General features: G+C 43.6%; 2 protein-coding genes across 3 annotated transcripts in view; one reads left to right on the forward strand and one right to left on the reverse strand.

The window, feature by feature from the left end:
- st6gal2a (ST6 beta-galactosamide alpha-2,6-sialyltranferase 2a) overlaps positions 1-5487 on the forward strand; it is a 31412-nt gene extending 25925 nt beyond the window's left edge. The window contains exon 6 of the mRNA XM_019894539.1: positions 3587-5487. Within this exon, the coding sequence (XP_019750098.1) occupies positions 3587-3834 (248 nt within the window). The 3' untranslated portion in view covers positions 3835-5487. The remainder of the gene's footprint in view (positions 1-3586) is intronic.
- Positions 1-24037, reverse strand: tmtops2b (teleost multiple tissue opsin 2b). 2 transcript variants are annotated; one of them, XM_019894540.1, is made up of 4 exons: positions 23310-24037; positions 11404-11729; positions 8169-8408; positions 1-1371 (listed from the first exon to the last, which is right to left on the reverse strand). In XM_019894540.1, the coding sequence occupies exons 1-4, from the start codon at positions 23680-23682 to the stop codon at positions 1159-1161; spliced, it is 1152 nt and encodes a 383-aa protein (XP_019750099.1). In that variant the 5' UTR covers positions 23683-24037; the 3' UTR covers positions 1-1158. The 2 variants fall into 2 exon arrangements, with proteins under 2 accessions (XP_019750099.1, XP_019750100.1); XM_019894541.1 differs by having other exon boundaries at positions 8169-8402; positions 23310-24007.

Consider the following 24037-nt stretch of genomic DNA (forward strand, 5'->3'; position numbering starts at 1 on the left):
TTATGTAGAATCAGTTGACAATTCTCACTCTTTATTATTATTATTTTTTTAAGGGAGTCATTCACCTTCAATTTACAATAAGGACGCCATCCATCCATTTTCTACACTGCTCGTCCGGTTCAGGGTTGTGGTTAACTTCAACCGTTCAAAAGTTTTTATTCCATTCGCTATGTCGCCCCAAACCCCTCCACCCATTTGGCTTGGAGTGTATCAGACAAACTAGCTTGGTGAGCTTTGCATGCCACTTCATATTTCTTACAACAAGACAGTCAGAGTATGGCTTTATGCCACCGTCACAGAAATGGGCTTGTTTTGTCTCGACCTGATATGTTGGCAGCACCAGCGCCTCTGGCCTGTTGCGATAAGTCTCGTTTCTGAAAATCAGGATTTATTTTGTAGCGAGACATCTAGCAAAGAATAAAGAAAATAACGAGATTCCTGTGTGTTGTGCGTCTTTTAGCGAGCCTAATTTTTCTGCGCATGGCATCCAAACAGGTACTCACTAGTCGAAGATTTTCTGGCACAGTAATTCATTAGACATGATAATGGAATACAATACAATACAGTGTACCTTTAGTCAATGGTCAAGCAGATTCATCATTTAATTTTGGGGATGCAATGACAAAAAAAAATAAAATAAAAATAGCACACATGCTAATGTTAGCATCCGGATGCCTCAATTGTGTGCCCCGCAGTCTCCACTTTGCTGCCATGACCGTCATTCTTTTCTTGGATGAATTGTGAGTCCGTACGTGCAGAGAGGTAAACGCTAGCGTGTCTCGTTCCCCCTGATGTGAATAACGCAATTTCCCGGGTTACTATTTTGAAGTGAATCTCCACCAACCCCAAAGTCTTTTTGCACATAACCCTCTCGTGTCCGTACACTGTACATCAAATCATATTGTGAATATCATGCACGTGTTTTTTTTCTCTCTCCTTTTTTTTGCATTTAGCACGTTAAGCACAAATGAAAAAAAAATGTCTAAATCATGGGACACAAAAGGGAATCATCTCTGTACAAACACAAAGCTCACATGTAAACGACATTAACCCGTTCATCCATAGTCCTCTGCAGTCCACTTTGCACCGGAAATCACAACCAGCTGAAGCATTATCCCACTTGTTGTGTCTGTTTGTGCTTCCTTGGGCCTGCCAGTTTCAGGTCACAACCTCGGGGGGCGTGGTCAGCTTGACGGCAGGCTCGGCGTTAGTTTTAAGCGCGTCGCTCGAGAAGTGGGCAGCGCAGGCCACCGTGTTGCTGGAGAACCGTCGGTTGAGCTGGATGACGGTAGTCTTGGACGACATGGAGGTTCTGCCGTTCTTCCCCGACCAGTTCTCGCAGTGGAACAGGATCAGGAAGCATCTGTAGAACTAACGAGGCAGATGGGAAGTGGGTTAATGTCAGTGCAAGTGCCAGCGACCCTGTTGTCAGAAGCACAAGCCGGCGATGGGGTTGATGGAGCATAAATCATTGCTCAAAGCACTTTCATTGCAGTGAGAGCAGAGAAAATGGCCTCCTAATGACTTGTTGCTTGTCATGGAATAGCCTCAGACATTCTGAGTGGTTCGCTTCGATGCCTGATTTGGAAACATCTGAGAGTTCTTGTGGAGCGTTTCCTAGATACCATCGCTCAACATTTATTCCTGCGCATAGAAATCAATTATGGCTTATTCCATATAAGAAACTACTGCGTGTACAGTACTGTGCTAAAGCCACCGCTGCATGTATTACTTTTTATGACCTTTTTTTCCCACAGCAGTCACGTTGTCTTAATGTACACGGAGGACATTGGTAGTTAGAAGGTTTACACGAAAAATGGTCTCTGGTTGGAAAAGAGGTCGACACGCCTGCCTCACAGTTCCGAGGTTTGCGTTTGAATTTCGGCTAAAAGCTACCGGTGTGGCAAACTGCAGTCCTCGAGGTCCGCTTTCCCTTTAGATGTTTCCCTCCGCCAACACACATGAGTCAAATGATCAGGATCGTTATGAGGCTCCTGCAGAGCTTGCTGATTTTGCGCAATGTGCACCAGCTGGATTTATCTACATCTACATCCTGCATAAAAGTGTTTAAAACTCGTCACTGCACACCTGACAAACTGCTGTGGGAGATCCTGAAATGACCTAACGGGAAAATGCAAAGTTGAGGAAGTTTTGTCATACATGATATGGCATGACTCCTTCTAACTGGTTCTAGCATGACTCCTTCTTGTGACCGACTCCAGGTCAGTCCTTAAATCATTCAAAAGCTCCAAAATGGCATTTTAGCTTCCACATCTGTTTTGTGTGAGAAATCAAGTTTGCTCTCCGCCTTCCCCTCCTCTGACTGGTCGATACCTTTTCGCTCTCTGTGACGGTAGGGACGAATTTATTGATATGACCCATACAGCTGTGTAAACATTTCAAAAACACTGAAATTGTCCAGAGCACAAAGAAAAGAAGAGTGGGGAAAACAGCAGAAAGAGATGTTGTGACTTGATTTGTCCCAACGGGGGTTCCCACAGCAAGTCACTCGCATGATTTGTTTGGCAGTAATGATTCAGATGAGGAATAAATATAATGTTCCCATGTAAATCGACTGAAATGTTATTGGATAAATTTGACACAGTACAGTACACGGTATTTCAGTACGGGAAATCTGTTACAGTAGATTTTTCATCTCTTTGTTGTTTTTGTACTGAAGGTCATATCAGTCCATTAAAACTGCTACTACTTGCGCATCAAGTTACTACCTCTGTGACAATGTCCATCAAAACTGAACATTATTGCCTGTGTTAGACATTTATTGGATGGGGGGGGGGGGCACATATAACACAATGCTATGGCCCTTCACCGTATGAGTCATCTTGGGAGGAAGGGTTGAGCATCAGATTCACAATGACAGCATAGAGGACGGAGACCCGTGAGCACAATAACAAGCGAGACAAAATGATAAACAGAAATTGGCGGCAAAGGCTGGTGATGTTTGTGTTAGGCAGATAACGCAGCATGAACGGAGCCTGCCTCGCCTGCATGTTTGATGTATTTGACTGTCGCTCAAAGAAGGCTTTGATGCATGCGCACTTTTTTTTTTGCCCCACCCCGTGTGTGTGTGTGTGTGTGTGTGTGTGTGTGTGTGTGTATATTTTCGTATTTCTTGTTATGTAGACCCACACACTGACCCACCAGGCAAGGATGTGATACCCCGTATGCTCGGTCCGCTGGTTGAGAAGAACCCCGGTTAGCTCGCGAGCTAGCTTTTGCTTAGCACTTCTCATCATGCCATGGAATTTCTCGCAACAACCCATTGGGATATTTTCCAGTCACCTGAGGCATTAAGAAGATATATTTTTGTGGATCAAAAAATGAAATGTCGGGATGTGTCGGCATATGCGATATGTGTGGTATTTGATTGACAGTCGACAGTGCAGCGGCGTGTGGTTTTAGCACATGCAGCAGCCACAGCGTTTGAGAGAAGAGACATTGCTTGATTTTTCAAATTTGTATTAATACAATTTTTCTCTGTCGTGTGTCAATTAACAATACCAATATGTTCACTTACAGCGATTAAAAGATGATTAAATTGGAATCCTGAATTATATTCCTACAGGGATCCTCCTGATGATGGCGCTGTGCGAGCAGGTGCACGTGTACGAGTACATCCCATCCATGAGGAAGACGGACCTATGTCATTACTACGAGCGTTACTTTGACATGGCCTGCACTCTGGGCGCCTACCACCCCCTCTTGTATGAGAAGAGCCTCATCATGCGGATCAACAGCGGCTCAGAGGAAGACCTGCGCAGAAAGGGACGGGTCACGCTCCCCGGCTTCCGCACCTTTGACTGTGACATCTGAACATATGCGAGCTGAACCACTGAGCCTACTTGATGTAACTTTGACCTTTTCTGGGCCCACTTAGGGTGCCGTGCAATAAAGCCACTGGAGACGACGAGGCTGCGATGGAGAGATGGGGGTGGGGGTAGGCTTACAAGTTTTGGATTAGTTTGTCGAAAAACACAAGCCATAGACCTTCAGGGTGGTGGGGGATCAACAGAGAGGCTTTGGGGAGAGCTTGTTTTCATCAAGATGTTCTTTGGGACTACAGGCTGCCGAAGGTGGGGGGGAAAAATGCCCTCGTGACAGCTTTGAAAAAGACATATCTTTCTGCTTTAGCTGAGCCATGTTAGCTAAGGAGCTGACTTGGCGTAGCCACAAATTTTAAAGAGTTTTTGGGGAATTTTCAACAGTGGTTTAATTGGTGTTGTGTCTTTTTTAATAGTCTGTGTGGTTATCCACTTCAACACTGATGCTCGCGGTCTAACCCGTTTTGTACTCATCTGAAGTCATCTGGCAAGTTGTTATTTGCCTTTCGGGAAGTGTAAACAACTAGTTCCGTCCCCCGTTTGCCTGATAAAACGACTTGCGGATTCTCCCCCTATACCTCCAGGACATCCAGAACCGGCAGTTGCCTCCCTAGTTTAGTTGATGTGTTAGATGGGTGTCAAAGTAGTGCTGAAGGATTGTCGGTTGGTGGATAGGTAATGGGGAAAATATTTTCAATCGTGCATTAATTTCTGTACATTCTTACATAAACGTACATCTCAAACTTGGTAACTTGTTTCATATTCGACGAATGACTGTTGAACATGTTTGTGGTTGGGGACTTGGTTCCTGTTTGACCGAATCAGAGGATGACAAAGTTAGACGGGAACAGCTACGATTTACCTGTGTATAAAAGTGAAGCTCAGCGAAGGATACTTTGAACTTTGAACTGGATTGCTGCTTTGGCTGAATGGTTGTTGATACTTCTAGCAAGAATATAAAATCATATTTAAAGCTTATCCTAAATGTTCTTGAAGTAATTTGAACTAGCAGTAGGGTAGGACAGGCAGGTAGATAGGCAAGTTGGTTAAGGTATACTGTAGGTTAGAAAAGTAGAGTAGGCTATGAAAGTGTCGGGATAGGTAAAGCAGGATACACACATACTGACAATCAGACCATATTTGCGCCTTTTCTTTCTGATTAAAATCGGCAATGGCTGGAATTTCAGATGTGTCCCCAAAAAAAAAAAAAAAAAAGATCCTGGGTGACTCTCCTGTCGTGTGGCTGGGATCAAATGACATTTTTGTCTTCCCAATCTGCACAATCACCCAGTCGTGAATGTGAAACAAGTTGAACTCATTCACTCCCAAAGACGGTTTTAAACGTCTTTTCAGACTTGGTCCAGAATTGGCTGGTACTGAATGAGTTAATATTTCCGATAGCAAATCCTTATGAGTGTTGTCAACACAACGGTAGAGTCACAGACGCCATGATTGTGACTTCTTCGATTTCTTCTTTGTGTGTTCCGGAAGTTCAGATATCTTGTGGTACTATGCTGCCTTTCACAGGTCAGTATTGGCACTACAACAGACACCTGCTTTGGGGAGGAGACTCAACGTTATGTTTGGTGTGCTGTTTTGGTCATATACACCACAAACTATGAAGTGTATCCGAAAAGATACATTTCAAATCCAGATTACAGTTTTCCCTCTCAACACTGGCCAGACGTTTAACATCGTGCGGCTTTTCCTGCGTTCACTGGGCGAGGAGAGGCAGGAGTCATGGCAGGGCAACTCGTGGCTGCTTCACATTGACGACACGCCTCCTCACAATGAGCATCTGACATTTCCTGGCCATGCATGGAGCAAAATGCCCACTCGCTTGATCTGGCTCTGTGATATTTTTGGGTTTCCCAAAAGGGACCCGTTTTTAAGATGCGGTTGATGATCAAGTTAGCCATGATGACGTACCTACGTAGGATCCTGGAAAAAGACTTCCAGGAGTCCATGAAAGGGTGGTATATTTAACTAGGGAGAGTGCGATCATACTCCAGGGGGATTTCTTTAAAGGGGAAAATTTGAAATTTGGATTTGAAATGTGTCTTCTCTCACCAGTCCTGGACACACTTTCTTTATATTGGTTTGTCCTCTCACATTTGAATTATTCGTTAAGATGTTTGATTGGTATGTGTGTAACATGCTTCAGTAGGTAAGGTGAGCATAGAGGTTGGTAGTCAAGTGAACCCTGTCTTCACGTCACCTTGAGTAGGTTCAGAACACCCAGACATCAATAACCTGGATTCTTGTTCGGCTATCACTCCTCATTGAATGTTACCTTTAGCCGCTGCATGCTAGCCTCTCCACAAAGTATGTGGGCAACAGGAGCGAGGGGGGTGGGGGATTATATTACATTGTCACAGAGCTATAGCAAGCTCCTTTATTTCTACTCGCAAATCCCTCAAATATTTCTCGGGACTCGCCATCATCCGCGAGGAATGTGACTCAGTAAAACCATCAGCTTTGCTCCGTCTCTGCCTGAGGAGATTTGAATTATTATGTTTTTTTTTTTTTTTTTTTTTTATACCGGTCTCTCTTACATTTATTAATTTTTTCTCGCCAGGGTTTCTCAACTGCTAGCTGTATGAAATAGTGTATTTCCTAAAAGAGTGGCCTAAGCTCGTGTAATGACCACAGTTTGCTTGGTGCTTACCAAAACAGCAGCACCTACCAAGGCAGGTTTTTCCAGATTCCAATTAGAATTACATTCATGGAAATGTTTCTTGCTGGATGCCACTCGGTTTTTGTAAACAAATTTAAGAATGAGCTGGTGTTGCCATTCCCACCAATTAGCATCGCAGTAACTTCTGCGCTCGCCCCACAATGTGGTGTGCATCCATGTTTATATTCAGGGGAGCAAGCGCGACACAGTTGGCCCAGTTTCGCACAGTTCCTCTCTAGAAGAGTCCTTTCGTTTGCTAGCTATTGTAATATATTTTTATTTGAAGTATCGTATTTTATTTATTTGGGAAATGTAATTGTTCACAATGACACACCCCAGGCCGCTATATGAGAAAACAAAGTCCGAGCTCCTTAAAAATATTGAAATATGCAGTGGCCTCTCTTTTGACTACTTTAAAATAAGACTAAGCTGTATGGATCAGATCATGTGCTGTGGTACTGTTTATTTCGATATAAAAGCAGGATTGTATAATAACTTGTCAAGATCAGCTCTGATGGACACTTGAAACATGAAGGTACTGCATCACTCTGACAAATAGAAAATGGTGAATCCATATTTAGATTTAGGTCGTTCTGGCTAGAGTCGGGCATAATAACAGATGACTGGATTAATGGATGGATTAATAAATGTCAGCTATGTGGACATCCACTTAGACCTCCAGTTCTCGACAATGTTTTGGAAATGGAAGTTCAGTACATTCCAACACAGACTTGTGAGAGGAATAAGAGAGCGATGAAGCCACCTTGATCAACAATACATTCAATATATATATATATATATATATATATATATATATATATATATATACACACACTTTCTGATGAACGTTTCGACTCCTGACCAACCAATTAAAAACAATAATGGAAGAAAGAATGCAAATAAAAGCGCTAACTCGCCCCACCCCGCCATCAGAAAGTACGTGATTTTTAATAGCTGAGGGAAATTCGAGCTTGTTCCAATTGGTAAAGGTGAAACTGGAACTCTGCCGTTCCTGGGGATTTCATTTTTTTGTGACCGTGACACACTGAAAGTGCAAGAAGCATTGAGGATACTGTACATACGTTTCTATAGAAGTGCACACGGCATGCAAACCAGGATGAGGGGCTGGAGAGTTTTGTGCTGTGCTATACTGTGCTGCAAATATAGAAACCCCCTAATGTCGTATATGTTGTGAGAGGCGATGAGATGTATTTATCTGGTTGTTCTGCTTCGGCGGGGCCATTTGCATGCTTGTGGAGAGGCCAATCCAGTTTGGCTGCAGGCTACTCCCTAGTAGCACTTCATCTCATGCAATTATTTCATCTGAACCTCATGCGCTTGTGCCAATTTCCTTTTTTTTTTTTTAAATTCCTTATCGCATCTCTGCGAAGTAACTTTTTCTATGACCTGTGGTGAATTTGAGGGATCGTGCACCTCACTGCCTGTGACATCTTTTTTGATGCAGAAGAAGAAATGAAGCAACACCACTTTCATTCCTAACAGCCTTATAGGGTGTTCTCGTTGACTGGTTTGCACATTTTCTTCTTAGTACACTTGAATCAATATTTGAATTTGTATGATTTAAACTGTTCATTTTCTAACAATGTAAATAAACATTCTCCATGTCGAAGTCTCCTGTGTTGACTCACCTGCTTGTTCATGAGGATGTAGATGAGCGGGTTGATGACTGTGCTACTCTTGGCCAGCAGGGATGGCACCACGCTGGCCACAGGGCTAATGATGTCGGGTGGACCAAATGTCGCCATCATGGCCACCACGCCATACGGCATCCAGCACAGCAGGTAACATGCGGCCGTGGTCAAGACCATGAACAGGATGTGGAACTCTCGCTTTCGAGCTGCTGTTTTGCGGACCTTACCCACCTGTGGCTCAAAAACAGAAAAAAAACAACAACACAATGCATTTATTATCAGGGATTAATTATTTTTTTGTTACCATCTCTCATTCCATTTATTATACTGCTTATTCTCATTAGAGTCCTTGTTATTGTTACCACAACTAATGTCATTTTTTTTTTTGCTTCATTTCAATGGACAATGTGCTGTTCTTTATGGTAAGTGTCCTTTGGCCACCAGGAGGCAGTATAACACAGTACAATAATATTGGCATGGAGAAGGTTTCAGCTCCTCGCTAATTTAATGTCAAACTACACCCCCCCAGGCCCCCCCTCCACACACACAAGCACACTCGAACACACACGCGCGCACGCACACACACACACACACACACACACACACACACACACACACACAGACACACACACGTGCACAAATATGAAAGGCCGAGCACCTCACTCGATAATTCTGATGACTTGATAGAAGGCTGACCCAGTGTCTTGTAAAAAAATAAAAGCCGTTAAAAAATTTAAGTATAGTAGTTAATCTTATAAGAACAAGATGATTCATTGTATGCAAGAGAATGCCTCAAAGATATTCCCTAATTCACGTTCCAATCCTCTCTCAACTGTGGGAGTATTACGAGGGGATTTATTCAAGAGTGCCCATCTGGTCGGTGAAGATCATTCTCAGATGTATTTGTATAACAAAAGCGCTAAATCGAGGCTACTTTACATGTTTGGCTTTGTGTAGAAATGATGTCTCTGCATTTAATGACCTCCAGAGAATGACACCGGAACACTATTTGCAAGGCTTCATGGTTGTTTGTCTTGAGCCCTGCAATTGGCTGGCAACCAGTTCAGGGTGTAGCACGCATGCCAAATGCCCGAAGTCAGCTGCGATAGGATCCAGCACGCCCGCGACCTTCCTGAGGATAAAGCGGCAATAGCTGAATGTTTGATCTTAAAATGCTGTATTTATTCGTGGCTAAGCGTCCCTGAAGTTTGTTTTCAGCAGCTAGAAGGTCGAAGTCAGTTTGACCGAGATATGGTGCCTTGCTGTCAAATAATAGATGTTCTACCCTCATTGCCACTGACTCACTGCATGTACAAACAAGGACGTTTCATGACCTGTCTATGGAAATGGGACGAATGTCCAATCATGAGGTTTGCCGTTGCTTTAATTTTTCTTTGGGGGGTCTAATTCCAAATAAGACTCACCTGACAAGTGATAGTTTTGATTAACTGCTTCATTAATGGAAAAAAAAAATCGAATAGATAAGTAATGGGGTTGTTTGTATGTTCTCTCCGTGCCTTCTAATCTCAATCTCAACCAAATTATTTTTTTCTTAGAGTGAGGTTCGAATTCATGCTGCCACCCTGACATGCTTTGATAAAAAAAGACGACTCATTATCTTCAAGCAATTTGCACTGAACAAGTAGAGTATTAGTTTTGATAAGGAACTCTTATTTATTAATAACTACAGTTGGAATGTAACCCCATGTGAGTCATTAGAACGTATTTGTACTGTGTGTGTGTGTGTGTGCGTGTGCGTGTGCGTGTGTGTGGTAGGAGAAAATAACAAGCAGTTCAGGAGTCCAAAAACATACTCAGCAACTCGTTACAATTGAATGGCATTAACGAAACGGCACTGAGTAAGTAATTAAGTTAATGCAACCCACTTTGTAATTGTAAGTGAAAGCTAAATCTTATTTATTCAATTGAAAGCAGCTTATGCACACTAGCAAGTCATTCCAGCGCTAGCGTAAGACTGATTCAAGAAGGAGACGAGAGAAAACGATGGCCTTCCACCCGTGCATCTGGTACATGGGATTTGAGTCGGGATTTACCTGACTTAATCCACCTTTTAATACCACCACTATCATGTCACAATTATAGAAACCATCAATGCTATCCAAAAATCTAAAAATATAAATAAAAGACATCATAGTCACCGAGGATGTGGATAATTATTTAAGAGGGAGCTTGAAAAAAAAATAAATAAATAAAAAAATCACTTTTCATCATATTTTTTTAAACCGTCACCCTCTAACCCACCCATGGGGATACTTTTAAAATATTTTTAAGATGACAATAATTTGTCGTTCAATGAATTGATTTCTACAATGATTCAGAGGGATTGTCCCATGCTGGTCTCAAAATACTACGAGGTCCACCACGCACGTCCATGGAGCACCACCCGCACCTCGATCAAATACACCAAAATTGTGCTCGACAAAACCTGCTCTGCCTCTTCCATTGTCTGGAACACAAAAGATGACCATCGGGCATTCCACCAATTGATGACCAAGTGATTTATGGACCCTATCACATTATTTCATTTGTCAGCTGCTCTCTGGATCTGTAGGTGACATTTGGAAGATGGATGTACAGCACGCTAGGATTAAGGTTTATTGGCAGTGAGGCGTTTACTGTTTGTCCATTGCTTAAACCTGTGGATGGCGAAGAGGTCTTTGTGTGCCACTATTGTTTTCCAATTATCAGCCTGAATTTCCATTGGAAGCTAGGTGACAATCAGTTCTTTGATGATGAACAGGAAGTGCACCAGAAGGAACAGGAAGTGACTCAGAAGTGCCCCAAAATGAACAGGAAACTGACCACAAGTACCTTAATTTGAGCAGTAAGTGGCCGTAACTGAACAGGATGTTGACCAGAAGTGCCTCAAAATGAACAGAAAGAGCGCCAAAATGAACAGGAAGCTCACCAGTGTCCCAATTTGAACAGTAAGTGGCCCTAACTGAACAGGAAATGACCTGGAAGTGCCCCTCGACGAACAAGAAGTGTTCTAAAATGAACAGGATGTGATACAGAAGTGCTGCAAATAATTTTTTAACATTTCCAAATACAAATCCAAACTTTAAATCATTTTTGGTGTCGTTGTTAAACTCATAGCTCTAGCAAATATTTTTTAAAATTTCCAAGTATAAGTCCAAACTTAATCATTTTTGGTGTCGTTGTTAAACTCATAGCTCTACACGTTTCCATGCCTCTCAGACAAAATTTCTACCTGTTTGACAGCCCAGAGCAACCTGCTATAGCAGTAGATCATGACCAGCACAGGCAGGCCCAGGCAGAAGATGAAGAGGCAGATGATGTAGGCGTGCGACTGGGTTGTCTGCACCGTCCAGGACACTGAGCAACTGGTTCCGGCTCCCTCCACACCATAACTGCTCCAGCCCAGGAGCGGCGGCACCGTCCAGAACAAAGAGTAGAGCCACGAGCCCCCGACGGCCAACAGTGGCTTGCGGTAGTTGGGTCCACGCTTGTTGTACACGGTCAGAGTGCTGTAGCGGTCGTAAGAGAGGATCACCAGAGAAATCAGCGACACGATACCTGAGAATGCACAGAGTGACACGTTAGAAAATCGAATGTGCCGACATTGAAGCGTTAACAATATGCGTTGATTTTAATTTCTCTTCTTGAGCAGGCCCTTCCCTTATTGGTGGAGGATTACTTCAACCATACATGATATATGACTCACAAAAAAGTTATGAGGTGAACTTCAAAACGCACTCTAACCTGAGCAAGTGAATTTAATTTGACCTTGTCTAAACTTTTGAATGCACGTGTTGTTCTTGTCGCCGAATGCCCTTCTTTGGGAAGCAATGACTCAGTCTGGACAACCTACCCATTTTATTCACCCAGGCTTGGGACCAGCAGTGGCTGGATATTTTGGGGCACTGACCAGGAATCAAACCCGCCCCATTTATGGAAAAAACAACCCCATGAACCATTTTACTGCCGGTGCTTTTGAATGCACGTGTTGTTCTTGTCGCCGAATGCCCTTCTTTGGGAAGCAATGACTCAGTCTGGACAACCTACCCATTTTATTCACCCAGGCTTGGGACCAGCAGTGGCTGGATATTTGGGACACTGACCAGGAATCAAACCCACCCCATTTGTGTAAAAAAAACAATCCCATGAACCATTTTACTGCCGGTGCTTTTGAATGCACATCCACCTGTTTGATCTGTGAAACCGTTGCGTTTCCATGGACATACACTTCTATACCTTTGTGTGTCTCTTCCAATGTCTCTCGATCTCTATTGCAACCTCATGATGAGACTCTGGGTGATGCTTACAGCCTCGCAATGACGAGTTACTAAGTGTGACAGTGTTCGGTGTTTTCTTTCTATCGCAACATAAACGTGACTCAGAAAGGGTTGTTGTGTGGTTGAAAATGCTCACTTTTACTGTCTGGGAACCAGAAAGCGTAGTTAGAGGGCATATAAAGAGACAGACGGACTCTATAAGCCAGGTAAACTGTGCACACCTGCTTCATGCCAGTGCCTAACAAACCTATCAAGACATCTGTCATAAAACCGAGAAGGGCCATCTGTCATGATCAAGTTCTTTGAGGCAAACTTCAACTTAATTTCAGACTTTTTTTTTGGGGGGAGTAGGGGTGTGTGGGGTCAAACAATTAACAAAGGGTGAATGAAAATTGGCAGCCAGGTGCCGCATTGTGACTGTGAGCATGAATGGTTGTTTGTCTACATGTACCCTGAGATTGCCTGGTGACTAAAGTCCAGGGTGCCTTTCCCAAAGCCAGCTGACATCAGCATCCGATCACCGGGAACTCTAATTAAATAGTTCATGACAATGAACGGCAACCGACAATAGTCGCTTTATCTTGATTTTTTCCCTCTTGACCACATTTTGACAGTTAGTGGGCTCATTCCTGGGCTTCACACGCAGTGGCGTGATGATGCTGAGGAACAGACCAAGCCCAGCTGTTTGTTGTCCCATTGCATTATGGAGCCACTGCCAAAGGAGATGTGCTTTCAACCAAAATTATAAATAAGCAAAGAGTTTTCTCCTCAGAGAGTGACTTCAAGCAAACTTTCTTTGGTGCCAGAGAAAAGTAAGAGTGCTGTTGAATTTTTGTGGGTTTGGTGAATGCTCCCAACAGCTCACTTTGATGGTTGGAATCCCAAATTGTTCGTTTTAAACCAGATGCTGCCTCCAATCACCCGTCGAGGTTGGATCGCAATATGCCTCCGCAGGATGGTGGCGAGCAGAACAAAACAGCAGGACTAAATAATGAGGATCAGCGACAGGAAGCCCAGGAAGAGATACGGGCAAACCACACAGAGAAAATCCTCCTTGCTATCATTTAGAAACTCTGAGTGAGATTAGGAGTTTTCGCGGTGGGGAGGTAATGGCCTAGCGATGCCATTGTTTGTTTCTTTCCTTTGAGTATCTGTTTGATTTAATGCAATGGTGGTCATGTTGCAAGAAAAAAAAATCATCTTGGAATAATAAAGGTAATATCTTTTGGTCACAAGCATTAGGGCAGAATGTTATGAAAAAAAAAACATAGCCATTAAAAAATTCAAGTGTAATCTAATTTGATTAATATTGTGAAGAGACGCAAGTTATAATGTGAAGAATTTATGATAATGCCATAATATCGTGCGAATAAATATACAAATGCATACTTTAACAGTACATATTAGGAATAAGTGTCACTTTTCAGAGAAAAATGTTATGAGAATAAAGATGCAGGGGGTCTTAATTTGTTAGTCTGGCACCCGTGCACCTGGCGTAAAAATGGGCGTAACTTAATTTTTGTACCAGCGCACATCTCTTCTAGCATGTTTGGGACCGTCTCGCACCTGCCTGGGCATGCCGGCACATGAACCAGCCTCGCCCCCGATGCATCTGATAATTTGATGACAGAAAGTAATCTGCGCTCGCCTTAAAACAGACGCAGTGCTGTTTTCGTGCTGGGGCAATGGTCTATCTAGGTCAGCGTGTTTGTGAATTTGGTTGATGGGCTACGCAACAGCGGGTGTTTCTGCCTTGCCCCCTGTCGCATCTCACAATTTGGAGAGAAAAAGTAGCCACAATTTTAGACTGACTGAAAGGCGGTTTATTTAAATAAAATATATAAATTATGTAAAAGGTGGAACAAGGCAATTTTGGTGTATTTAATCGAGGTCCAGGCTGCCAGATTTGGCACTCTGTGGGCGTGTGTGGTGGACCTTATGGTATTTATTTCATAAATATGATACCAGCGTGGGATAATTCCTCAGACTCACCGTAGAAATTAATTCATTTAACGAAAAATCATTATCATCTTAATAAAACTTTAATAGCATCCCCATCTCTATTGGGAAGTGTAAGCGACAATTGCATATCACACACGGACGACTATCGTCCGAGAGGGGAGGTATTGCAATTGACATGTCAATGTCATGCACGAGCTCCAGAGAGTCTAATTTCTGTTAAGAACACCAAACTTCGGCGTGCGGGCCGTACCGCTTGAAGTTTAGAATGTTTATGCAAATGACATTCCATCCCACCATGGCGTGCAAAAGTGCAAACGCCCATGACACCCAATTTTGCCATCGCAAAGTTGAGCAAAACACCAAAAGAAAGAAAACGCCACCTATGCACACAGTTAGAGTGCGTTTTGCGCTAGACTTGGACCCGGAATGAAAATAGGGCTGGTTGACTCACTGGGGTCCGTGCATGAGATTGGCGCATGCCAATTATCTGTCTCTGTCAGACTACTGGGGTGGACTAGCAATACGGTACTTATTTTTTCACTTTTGGCCCCTATTGCTTGCTTTGTTTAGCTAGGTAAGGCAATTGGGAATGGTTTACAATGGTGACTTAGAGGAACTTTAGGCTCCCCCCCCCCCAACAAGTCTCTATGGCTCACCTGAGCAAGGAACGGAATTCAAATGTGATGCTCTACGCTGCTACAAAATAGTTGTGAAGGGAGTCGACCTCAGTGGTTGATGCCTCACATTGAATCCCTCCCTGCTCAACACTAAATTGAACTTAAATTGTAGCTCGTGGGACATTGGCAGCGGAAAAAAAAAAAAAAAACGAACAAACAGAATCCAAATGATTTGGTTTATTGGAATTTCTCCTCAAAAAGAGAGGTGGGCGTAAATAACAAGACGGTTATGCGTCCAACTGCCCTGGCTCCTGTGGAGAGATCCCCACTGAGATGAACTTCTAACTGATGAATCACATCCGACGTCTTAGTGTTGCCCCTGCTGTTCTGCACTGACTGCTGAATCTCTTTAAAAAAAAAATGGCACAAGTTTAGAATTCGATGTTCTAGTAGCACTTTTAAGGATGACTTGTACAAAACTGTATTGTGACTTATTCAACTAAAAACTGTTACTTGACAAAAAGTGTTTCAGAGCCTGAAAACTACAGGTCACGTTTGTGTATTACCTTCTTCAGTTATAAAGACAATGGGATGTATTGTAGTTCTTTTTTTTTATCTCTAAATTGATTATTACACAAATGCTATTGATTGGCTTTGGCAAAATATAAAAATAAAATTTATATTGTGACCGCCAATTCAGGGTGTCCCCCGGCTACTGCTCAAAGACAGCCTGGATTGGCTCCAGCATGCCCGCAACCCTTGTGAGGATTAGCAGATTAGAAAACGGATGGATGGATGGATGGATGGATGGATGGATGGATATTGAGTGTTAAGAAACTACCTTAGCAGCTAAAAAGGCAAATATGTGAAAACAAATGTACATTTTTGGAAATGGCTCCGTTACTGTGTAAGCCTCAATGTCATGATTCTATTCTTGTGTGTCTCCAGCAGGTGGCAGAGGAGGGTCTTCCCTCCAGCGTGCACAGCTGCTGCCAATGTGTCATCATTTCGCCATGTATTTAAGACTACCTAATTGTCAAATTTCTGTTGGATTGTTGACCTTGCTTGCTGCACATGCGCAGGTGTTGTTTTCTATCCTTGTTGTTTTGCTCTCCGGTCCCTCCTTGGTACGGTAAGTATTGACATTATTTTGTCTTTGAGCTTGTTTTGTTTTCATGTAATGGGACTCTTGTCATTACTATTACCTTGCCTTTTGAAAGCGCTTTTTGTTTATGCCTTGTTTTTTTTTTCTTGCTTCTTGTGACCACGATTTCTGTTTATATTTTGTCAGTACGCTCTTTCTTGTAAATAAATATTTTTGCTATGGATTTTGTTTGTGTCTACGTTTGTAGGATCCAATCACCATTCAGTTCATCCACAAACTGTGTCACAGAATAATTTTTCCTTCTTTACTTAGACGGGTATTGGAATTCTTTAAAAACCTTCTTTCTCCGAATACAGTATTTTGATTATCGGATTTAATTGTCATACTTTTGGAAGAGTTCGCAAAATGTTTTCAACAATATTTTTGGACCCTGGAACTGCAAACATTCAAAAACGAATCCTCAATGTACAAGTTTTCTTTCTGCAACCTCGCCCCTCCCCAAAAATATACCTCAAAGAAACATACCGTGTGATTAAAAATGTTTTTCAGTGTAGTCATGACAACGGAAACTCGTGAAAGAAATCCATGGATGAATTTCGAGGTCTATCCTCTTTCACAGCTGCGTGCCTTGGAGGCCTTAGCAGGAGTGTGTTTCAGGGCTGTAAAACTCATCCATTTTTTTTTTTTTTTCAGAGACCTCTTTTCCTCATTAAGATCATGAGTGTGCTATCCCAGTTGACTTTGGGCAAGAAGCAAGTACACATTGGACTGGTTGCCAACCAATTGCAGGTCTGTAAAATATCTTCCTACTGCGACGCTGCAAGCCAACAATAAAAAATGCAACATGTTCCTGTTTATTTTATGACAAACATTCATCCATGCCAACCTGTGTTTCTCACTTAGATGAACAAAAAAAGTAATTCTAGCATTCTTTTAAAGGGTTTATTTTATTTATTTTGTGTGTGTGTGGGGGGGGGGGGTTATTTATTTAGTACACAAGGGGCCAGAGGCCTGTTTCAAAACAATCCTTTCTCTACCAGAAATTAGCCCCACATGCTCATTCTTAAGCAATGCTGAGAATGAGCATCACTGGCAATTCACGATTCGTTTGGCCACAGAATTGGCCTGGACTTAATCCATTCAGCATATGTTGGCATTGTCGAATGTCCACATTGAAATTTTGATTCAAAGCTGTCGACACTTTTCTGGTGGTTTTATTGACTTCGTAAATTGTTGCAGCATAAAATAGACTAAAATGATACATTGTGATGTGATTATTTTACAACTTTTTTTTTTTTGCATTCATGTAATCCATATCTAACATTATTCTCAGGTATCATTCCCAGTGCTGCCGGCGGGGGGGCACAAAACAATCTCATTGACGCGAATATACTGACATTCTTTACGTGGCCTTCTAATCCTGCCACTTTACACATTCATTTTTTTTTTTATGTCTACACAGGTTTTACACACACATATACACACACACACACGGCACATAATACAACCACGGCTTCAATAATCAGTCAACAGCCTTCATAATTAACACCACAGGAGATGCAACAGGGACGTTATTGCCGCTATTCAGGCTGTGTACCACGTGTTAAAATGATGGTCTTGTACCATGGCAACGCTGTCAAAATGGGCACTAATTTGTGGTGCAAGGTTATCGTCACCACCCTGTGGACATGTGTGCGATGTTCCCCACTCTATGCAGCTCTAACATCCTTTTCTGTTAAAGAGGCTACTTCCAGTCCCTTAAGATTCTTCACAGGACTACATTTAATTTAATTTGTCTAGAAACATTTTAAATATTACAAAAGTATCAACATCTTTAACACCTATATCACCTTTTGCATGTTTTTCCCAATATTGTGGAGCTCTTATCTATCACCACACTTCACCTCATCTGAGAGACCATTTACACGTGTCAGTGGATGCTAATGTCTTGGTTGGCAGCAGAATTCAAATAAAAGGACAGTTAATCATTGAGTGTCACTGCTGCCCGACTGTCTGTGTCTTGTGTTGTATTATTTTGTCATTTCATGTTAACTGTTCTTTTGATGGTGGCGCGGGCACCCGCAGCGGCTCCTCTCTCTCCTGTGGTTGAGAGGAATCAAATGTCATCTGTGCTGTATGGTGCACATTTGACGATAAAGTTAACTTGAACTTTGTGCATCATCTTCTGTGTGTACCTACCTGGTGTAACGGTACAAGAAATAGTCACTGCAAAGTCAATACGCCGACGCGAGTGAATGAAGTCTCTTGCTGTGAATGGATAAAACCACATCCAATTTGGTGCTGTCCTTCACTTTTGTTTGTAAAATCCATTCCATCCACTTCAGGAGCAGACACATTTTCTTCAATGGAAATGCATCCAGAGGCTCCCGTGATGTGAAATTTGTCTTTTGTGTTGTCGTGTTATTTAAGCTCCTCATTTCCCTCATTGAAAGAGGCTCCCACAAGGCGACTTGAAGCTGCATTATTTAGCAAATATTTGTTTCTAACACGCTTCTGTGAATGCCATTAGACATACAGATGGCACACAAGAGAACTGAGAACATTATAGGACACACTATCTCCACAATGGAATGCGTTATTTTGCAGTCAATTTACATCAAGAACAATAAGCAGAAAAGTGGAATGTGTGTATAGCACATATAGACAAACAAGCGTTCACATGCACAATGATGTCTTCACTTACCCTCAAACATGCTTTTGGAATATGGGAGAGTATATAAGTATACCCTTTGAATTAAAATAATTTGGGGAGTGGGTATTGAAATCATGGCAATTATAACAAGCCATGTCAAATAGGTCAGTGTGCACATATTTTTCATAATTTCCTTTTTTTTTTTTTAATTGATCATTTCCATGTTCAATTTGAAGCACTTGATTTGCATAATTCGAAAGGAATGTACCAAAGCAGATTTGAAACGCACGTCATCACAATTCTCTCGCTAATCCGTTAATGACTATGTGTTTGTTGGTTCCTGAAATCCCTCAAATATATGCCTGAGTACAACACAAATGAGGCTCAAAAAGTGTTAGGCAATGCAAACAAGATGGAACTTGTTATCACATCAGGAGTGGAATTTAGACAAAGACGCATACAGGAGACAAAAGTGGTGAAGTAAAAGTCTTTATATGCAAAAATTCTCAGTAAAAAAACAGAGCGCACAGCAGGGCATAGAAGGCTGAACGTTCTAATCGCGTGTAACTGTGTAATACAAAGAAAAACAAGCCCAGCCCTGTGTGACCAAATAAAAGATCAAACCAACAAACATCAAGGACACAAAGAATCAAATTGTTACTGTCACAACCGCACACACCCTACCCCAACCCTGCCTCAAGGGGCACCGTCTGGTGCTTTTTCCAACTCGTGAGGGAACTCACGGTAGAAGTCCCTGCGGAGGGAAAGGCTGAGGATGAGTGACCTAGAGACCCAGGAAGGTTCCTCGGGGCCGTGACCTTCCCAGTCAACTAAATACTGAAGGTCCCCACCACGGCGACATACATCCAAAATCTTGCGGACAGTGGAGGCGGGGTGACCATCAATGACCAGTGGCGGAGGAGGGGCCTCGGAAGGAGGGCTGAGGGGGCTACAGGAGACCAACTTCAACAGAGAGACGTGGAAAGTGGGGTGAACTTATAGGGAGCATCAGATAAATGGTGGAAGGATTAATGGCCCTCTCAATTTCAAAAGGACCCAATGGACCTGAGGGCTAGCTTATGGGAATCAGTCTGAAGGGGACAGTCATAGGAAGACAGCCAAACCGTTTGTCTATCGGCCAATTGATGGTTGAACTGGGCTGTGCAGGACAGGGCAGCCCTGGCATGTCTCCAGCGGCACGACATCGACGAAGATGGGCACAGACAGAGGGAACAGTGACCTCTTGCTTCTGGGAAGGGAAAAGTGGGGGCTGATTCCCATAGGCGACCATAAATGGGAACATGCCCGAAGGATGAGGAGGTGAGGGAATTGTGGGAATACCCGACCCATGGAAGTTGTAGGCTCCAGGAGATTGGATGGTGGGCCAAAACACACCTAAGAGCTGACTCCAGATCCTGATTGGCTCTCTCTGACTGTCCATTGCTCTGGGGGTGATAACCAGGCTAGAGGATGCCCCCAGAGCTTTACAGAAAACTTTCCATATCTGGGATGTGAACTGGAGACCAAGGTCAGAAACAATGTCAATTGGGAAGCCGTGAAGTTTGAAGACGTGGTTCAAAAGGATGTTGGCAGTCTCGGGCGGAGGGAACGCTGTGTAATGGAATGAAATGAAACATCTTGGCGAATCGGTCAACCACAGTGAATATGACCGTGTTTCCATTGGATGGAGACAGACCAGAAACTAAATCAATTGACAGGTGGGACCAGGGACAGCTGGGGATGGGCAGAGGTTGCAGTAGGCCCATGGGGCAACGGAGTGGGCATTTGCCTCGAGAGCAGATGATGCAGGTGGTGACGAACTTTCTGTCATCTTGGACCATCTGGGGCCACCAGAAGCGTTGGCGCAAGATCTGGAGAGTTTGATGACAAGGTCACTTGGAGAAGTGTCCCCATTGGAGGACTTGAGAGCGGATCTGTTAGAACCAGAAAGGGATCTAAGCTCCCTCCAGCCAATGTCTCCACTCCTGAAGGGCTGGCACCACAGCCAATAATTCACGGTGGCCAACATCATGGTTCTCTGGGGGGGGGGACAATTTCCGTGAAAAGAATGCACAAGGATGTACCTTTTGATCTTTGGAACTTCTCTGGGAGAGCAAGGCTCCAATTCGGGAATTAGAATCATCCACCTCGGCGATGAACTGGAGCTCAGGATCAGGATGGATGAGAACCTGGGCAGAGGTGAAAAGTCTTTTGAGGTGTTTGAAAGCAGCTTCAGCTTTGGGGGTCCATGCGGAAGGGGAGGCTGTAGAGGTGAGTTGGGTGAGAGGGGCAGCGATCTTGCTGTAGTCACGATGAACCTCGTGTAGAAGTTTGCAAACCTCAGGAACTGCTGGAGCTGTTTGCACAAACAAGAGACTTGCCAATTAGCCACTACCTCAATCTCACGGGATCTGGCCTATGAAGACCATGAGCGTAACGATATTAGCCATTTGCCTGAAAACTGATTGATGAAGGGCTGATCAAAGACTTTACGCATCTCCTCAGAAAAAGAAGCAAATGATTCCAATGTTTCTGACTTTGACTCCCACAAAGAATTGGCCCACCTCCCTGCTCTTCCCCGAAGCAAGTTGATGACGTAGGCCAACTTGGCGCGATCGTCCGAATACGTGCTAGGTTGTTGCTGAAAAACCAAGGAACAGTTCAACAGAAATTGTCCACAATCTCCTAACTCCCAGGAAATATGTTCAGGTCATGGAATGTTGAGTTCCCGGTGAAAAGACACAGCAAAAGAAGATCATTCCCTGATTAGAGGTGTCGGGGCTGGGCTGGAGTAGGTGATGAAGTCTGTGGTGGAACATTGGACGTCAACTGGATGGCCATTGAGTTGATGTTGGTGGAAAGGTTCTGATATGAGTCCATAACCTCCTGAAGAGGCTCCTCGTGTCTGCTGAGCAGTGCTCCCTGTGCCCTCATGACTTGGTGGATTTCAAACAACATCAAGGACACAAAGAGCCAAACTCTGTCACAGTTACAAAACTTGTCATAATGATCAAGATGTCAACATGCCAGCAGAATCAGCAGTGAATGAAATTTTGTAATATTGACTACTTAAGAGTGTTCAGAAAACAGTTCGGGCCTCAGATTTCAATTTATTCTGTGCTGAACACAACACAGAGAACCCGATCACATGTGCAGGTATGTCAGGATGTCAGAATGGAGCGGTGCAACAACTGCTTTTTGGCACGTGCAATGTGTGGAGCCACTCAGAGTGCCATGGCTTTTTGTAATGGCATGGCCGAGCCCTTGTACCTCCAAAATCATCTCTTTATCGGAGACCTCAAAGACGCCATGCATGCCCGTGTTCATGTTCATTTTTCATATTTTCAGATATCCACTTGCTATAGCGCTTATCCTGCTCAGAGTCGTGGTGAGCTGGTGCTTACCCTGAAAGACTTTGGGCGAATGTTCAGCTATACTCTGAATGGTTGCCAGACAACCGCAGTTTATAGAGAGACAGATGACCATTCAGATGCACATTTACTCAGTCACTGAGTGGGAACTGTACACGTGGTGAAGTGGCAAAGGTACCACTCCAACAGCCATTGGCAAACGTGTGTGTGTGTGTGTGTGTGTGTGTGTGTGTGTGTGTGTGTGTGTGTGTGTGTGTGTGTGTGTGTGTGTGTGTGTGTGTGTGTGTGTCGTAGGTATATACACAAGTACCCCTGCAATGGAATGTGTTTATTATCATATATGAAATGTGTGTCAGAAAGGTTCCAGGACTGGTGTCATAACTAACATTGTATATTTCAAATCCAAGCTACAAGTTTTCCCCTTCAGAGTTATCCCCCTGGACTTTAGCATGCTTATTTCCCAGTCTTTTCTTCCATGCATCCAAACACTCCTAGAAATATTCTTCCCGATCCTCAGTAGTTCTGTTGTCATTTTGATGTCGTCCATGTCTTTAAAACGTGTGCTCTTGATAGCCCCCATGAGCTTACTCCAGCATGACAATGTTCTTTTCCCAAATTGTTGGTTGCTCACAGCATTGTGAGCAGGCGTGTTGTTCTGCCGCGCCTCTCTCCTCCTCTCGCGCACTGAATAAAGCAACGTTGCAGACGTGTTGGTTGATTGGCCGGCTCATACTGAAGGGAAAATCTTAGTAGTTTGGGTTCAAAATATGTCCTGTGTGACACCAGATATGGAGCTTTTCAAAATGACCGTGTTTGACTTTAATGACAAATTGAGTTTCATAAGTCATGTAAAACAGCAACAACCAAATGTAAAATACTTTTGTTCAAGTGATGTTAAATAAGAAATTGTTAAATTTGTCAAAAGTGAAGAAAAATGCCTTTTTTTTGACGTGAAGAAAATAACGTTTTCTGCGACAATGAAGAGCAAACCCAAAAGTGAGTCATGGACAGGTAGTCAAAAAAAATTGCAGAGGTTCCCCCAACATATACCCATCAGGGCTTTCAAATACAACAATCTCCTTGCACAAAGAGGGATTCGACCGAGCGAGGTGTATCTCATGAAATGACCCCAGCCCGTGGCCTCGAAGCTTACCGAAGCAGGAGTTGATGAAGCCGTACCAGCTACAACCGCTGGAGCCGAGCAGCCAGCGTCCGTGGATGCTGGAGGCGAAACTGAGCGTGGTACCGAACACGCACACCAGCATGTCGCTCACGCTGATGTTGAGCAGCATCATGTTGACAGGCGTGCGCAGCTTCTTAAACTTGCAGAAGAGCAGCAGCACGACCAGATTGTTTAGGAAGCCGAAAGTCATGATGAAGCCCAGCACCACGGAGAGCACCGCGAAGCCGGTGGACGACAGGCGCGCTTCGACCTCGGCAGGCGGCTCCGCCATCTGCGGGTCGTCGCTCAGGTTGAAGCCGCTCAAGTTGAGAGCCCCCTGGCCCGACAACATCCTGGCGTCCATGCATGAGAGCTTGGCTGCACTTTTGGCGAGTTTACATGATCTTTGCGCGCATTCCTTTTAAATTCCAATGCTCGTGAGGATGAGGGTAATGACTCACAGTCCCACCCGTTACTTCCCATCCAACTTTCCCTTTTCTATATAAATGAAGCGCTATGATTTACCGCTTCACCCCACACACACACGTTTTTCTTCCATTTTCCCCACGCTGCAATGCTATCCACGCGCGGGGGCTTGCGTGAAAGTGCGCCTGACCGCGAGGTCCGGTATCTTTTTAAACGGCGCCTTTGACGTCATCCACACATCGTGGGCTGCAGGGAAAGGGGTTGGGTATAATGGGAGCAGCCTTCTTTCAACT

Source organism: Hippocampus comes, unplaced genomic scaffold (genome assembly GCF_001891065.2).
Source record: "Hippocampus comes isolate QL1 unplaced genomic scaffold, H_comes_QL1_v1.1 scaffold96, whole genome shotgun sequence".
In the NCBI taxonomy this organism is placed as follows: domain Eukaryota; kingdom Metazoa; phylum Chordata; class Actinopteri; order Syngnathiformes; family Syngnathidae; genus Hippocampus; species Hippocampus comes.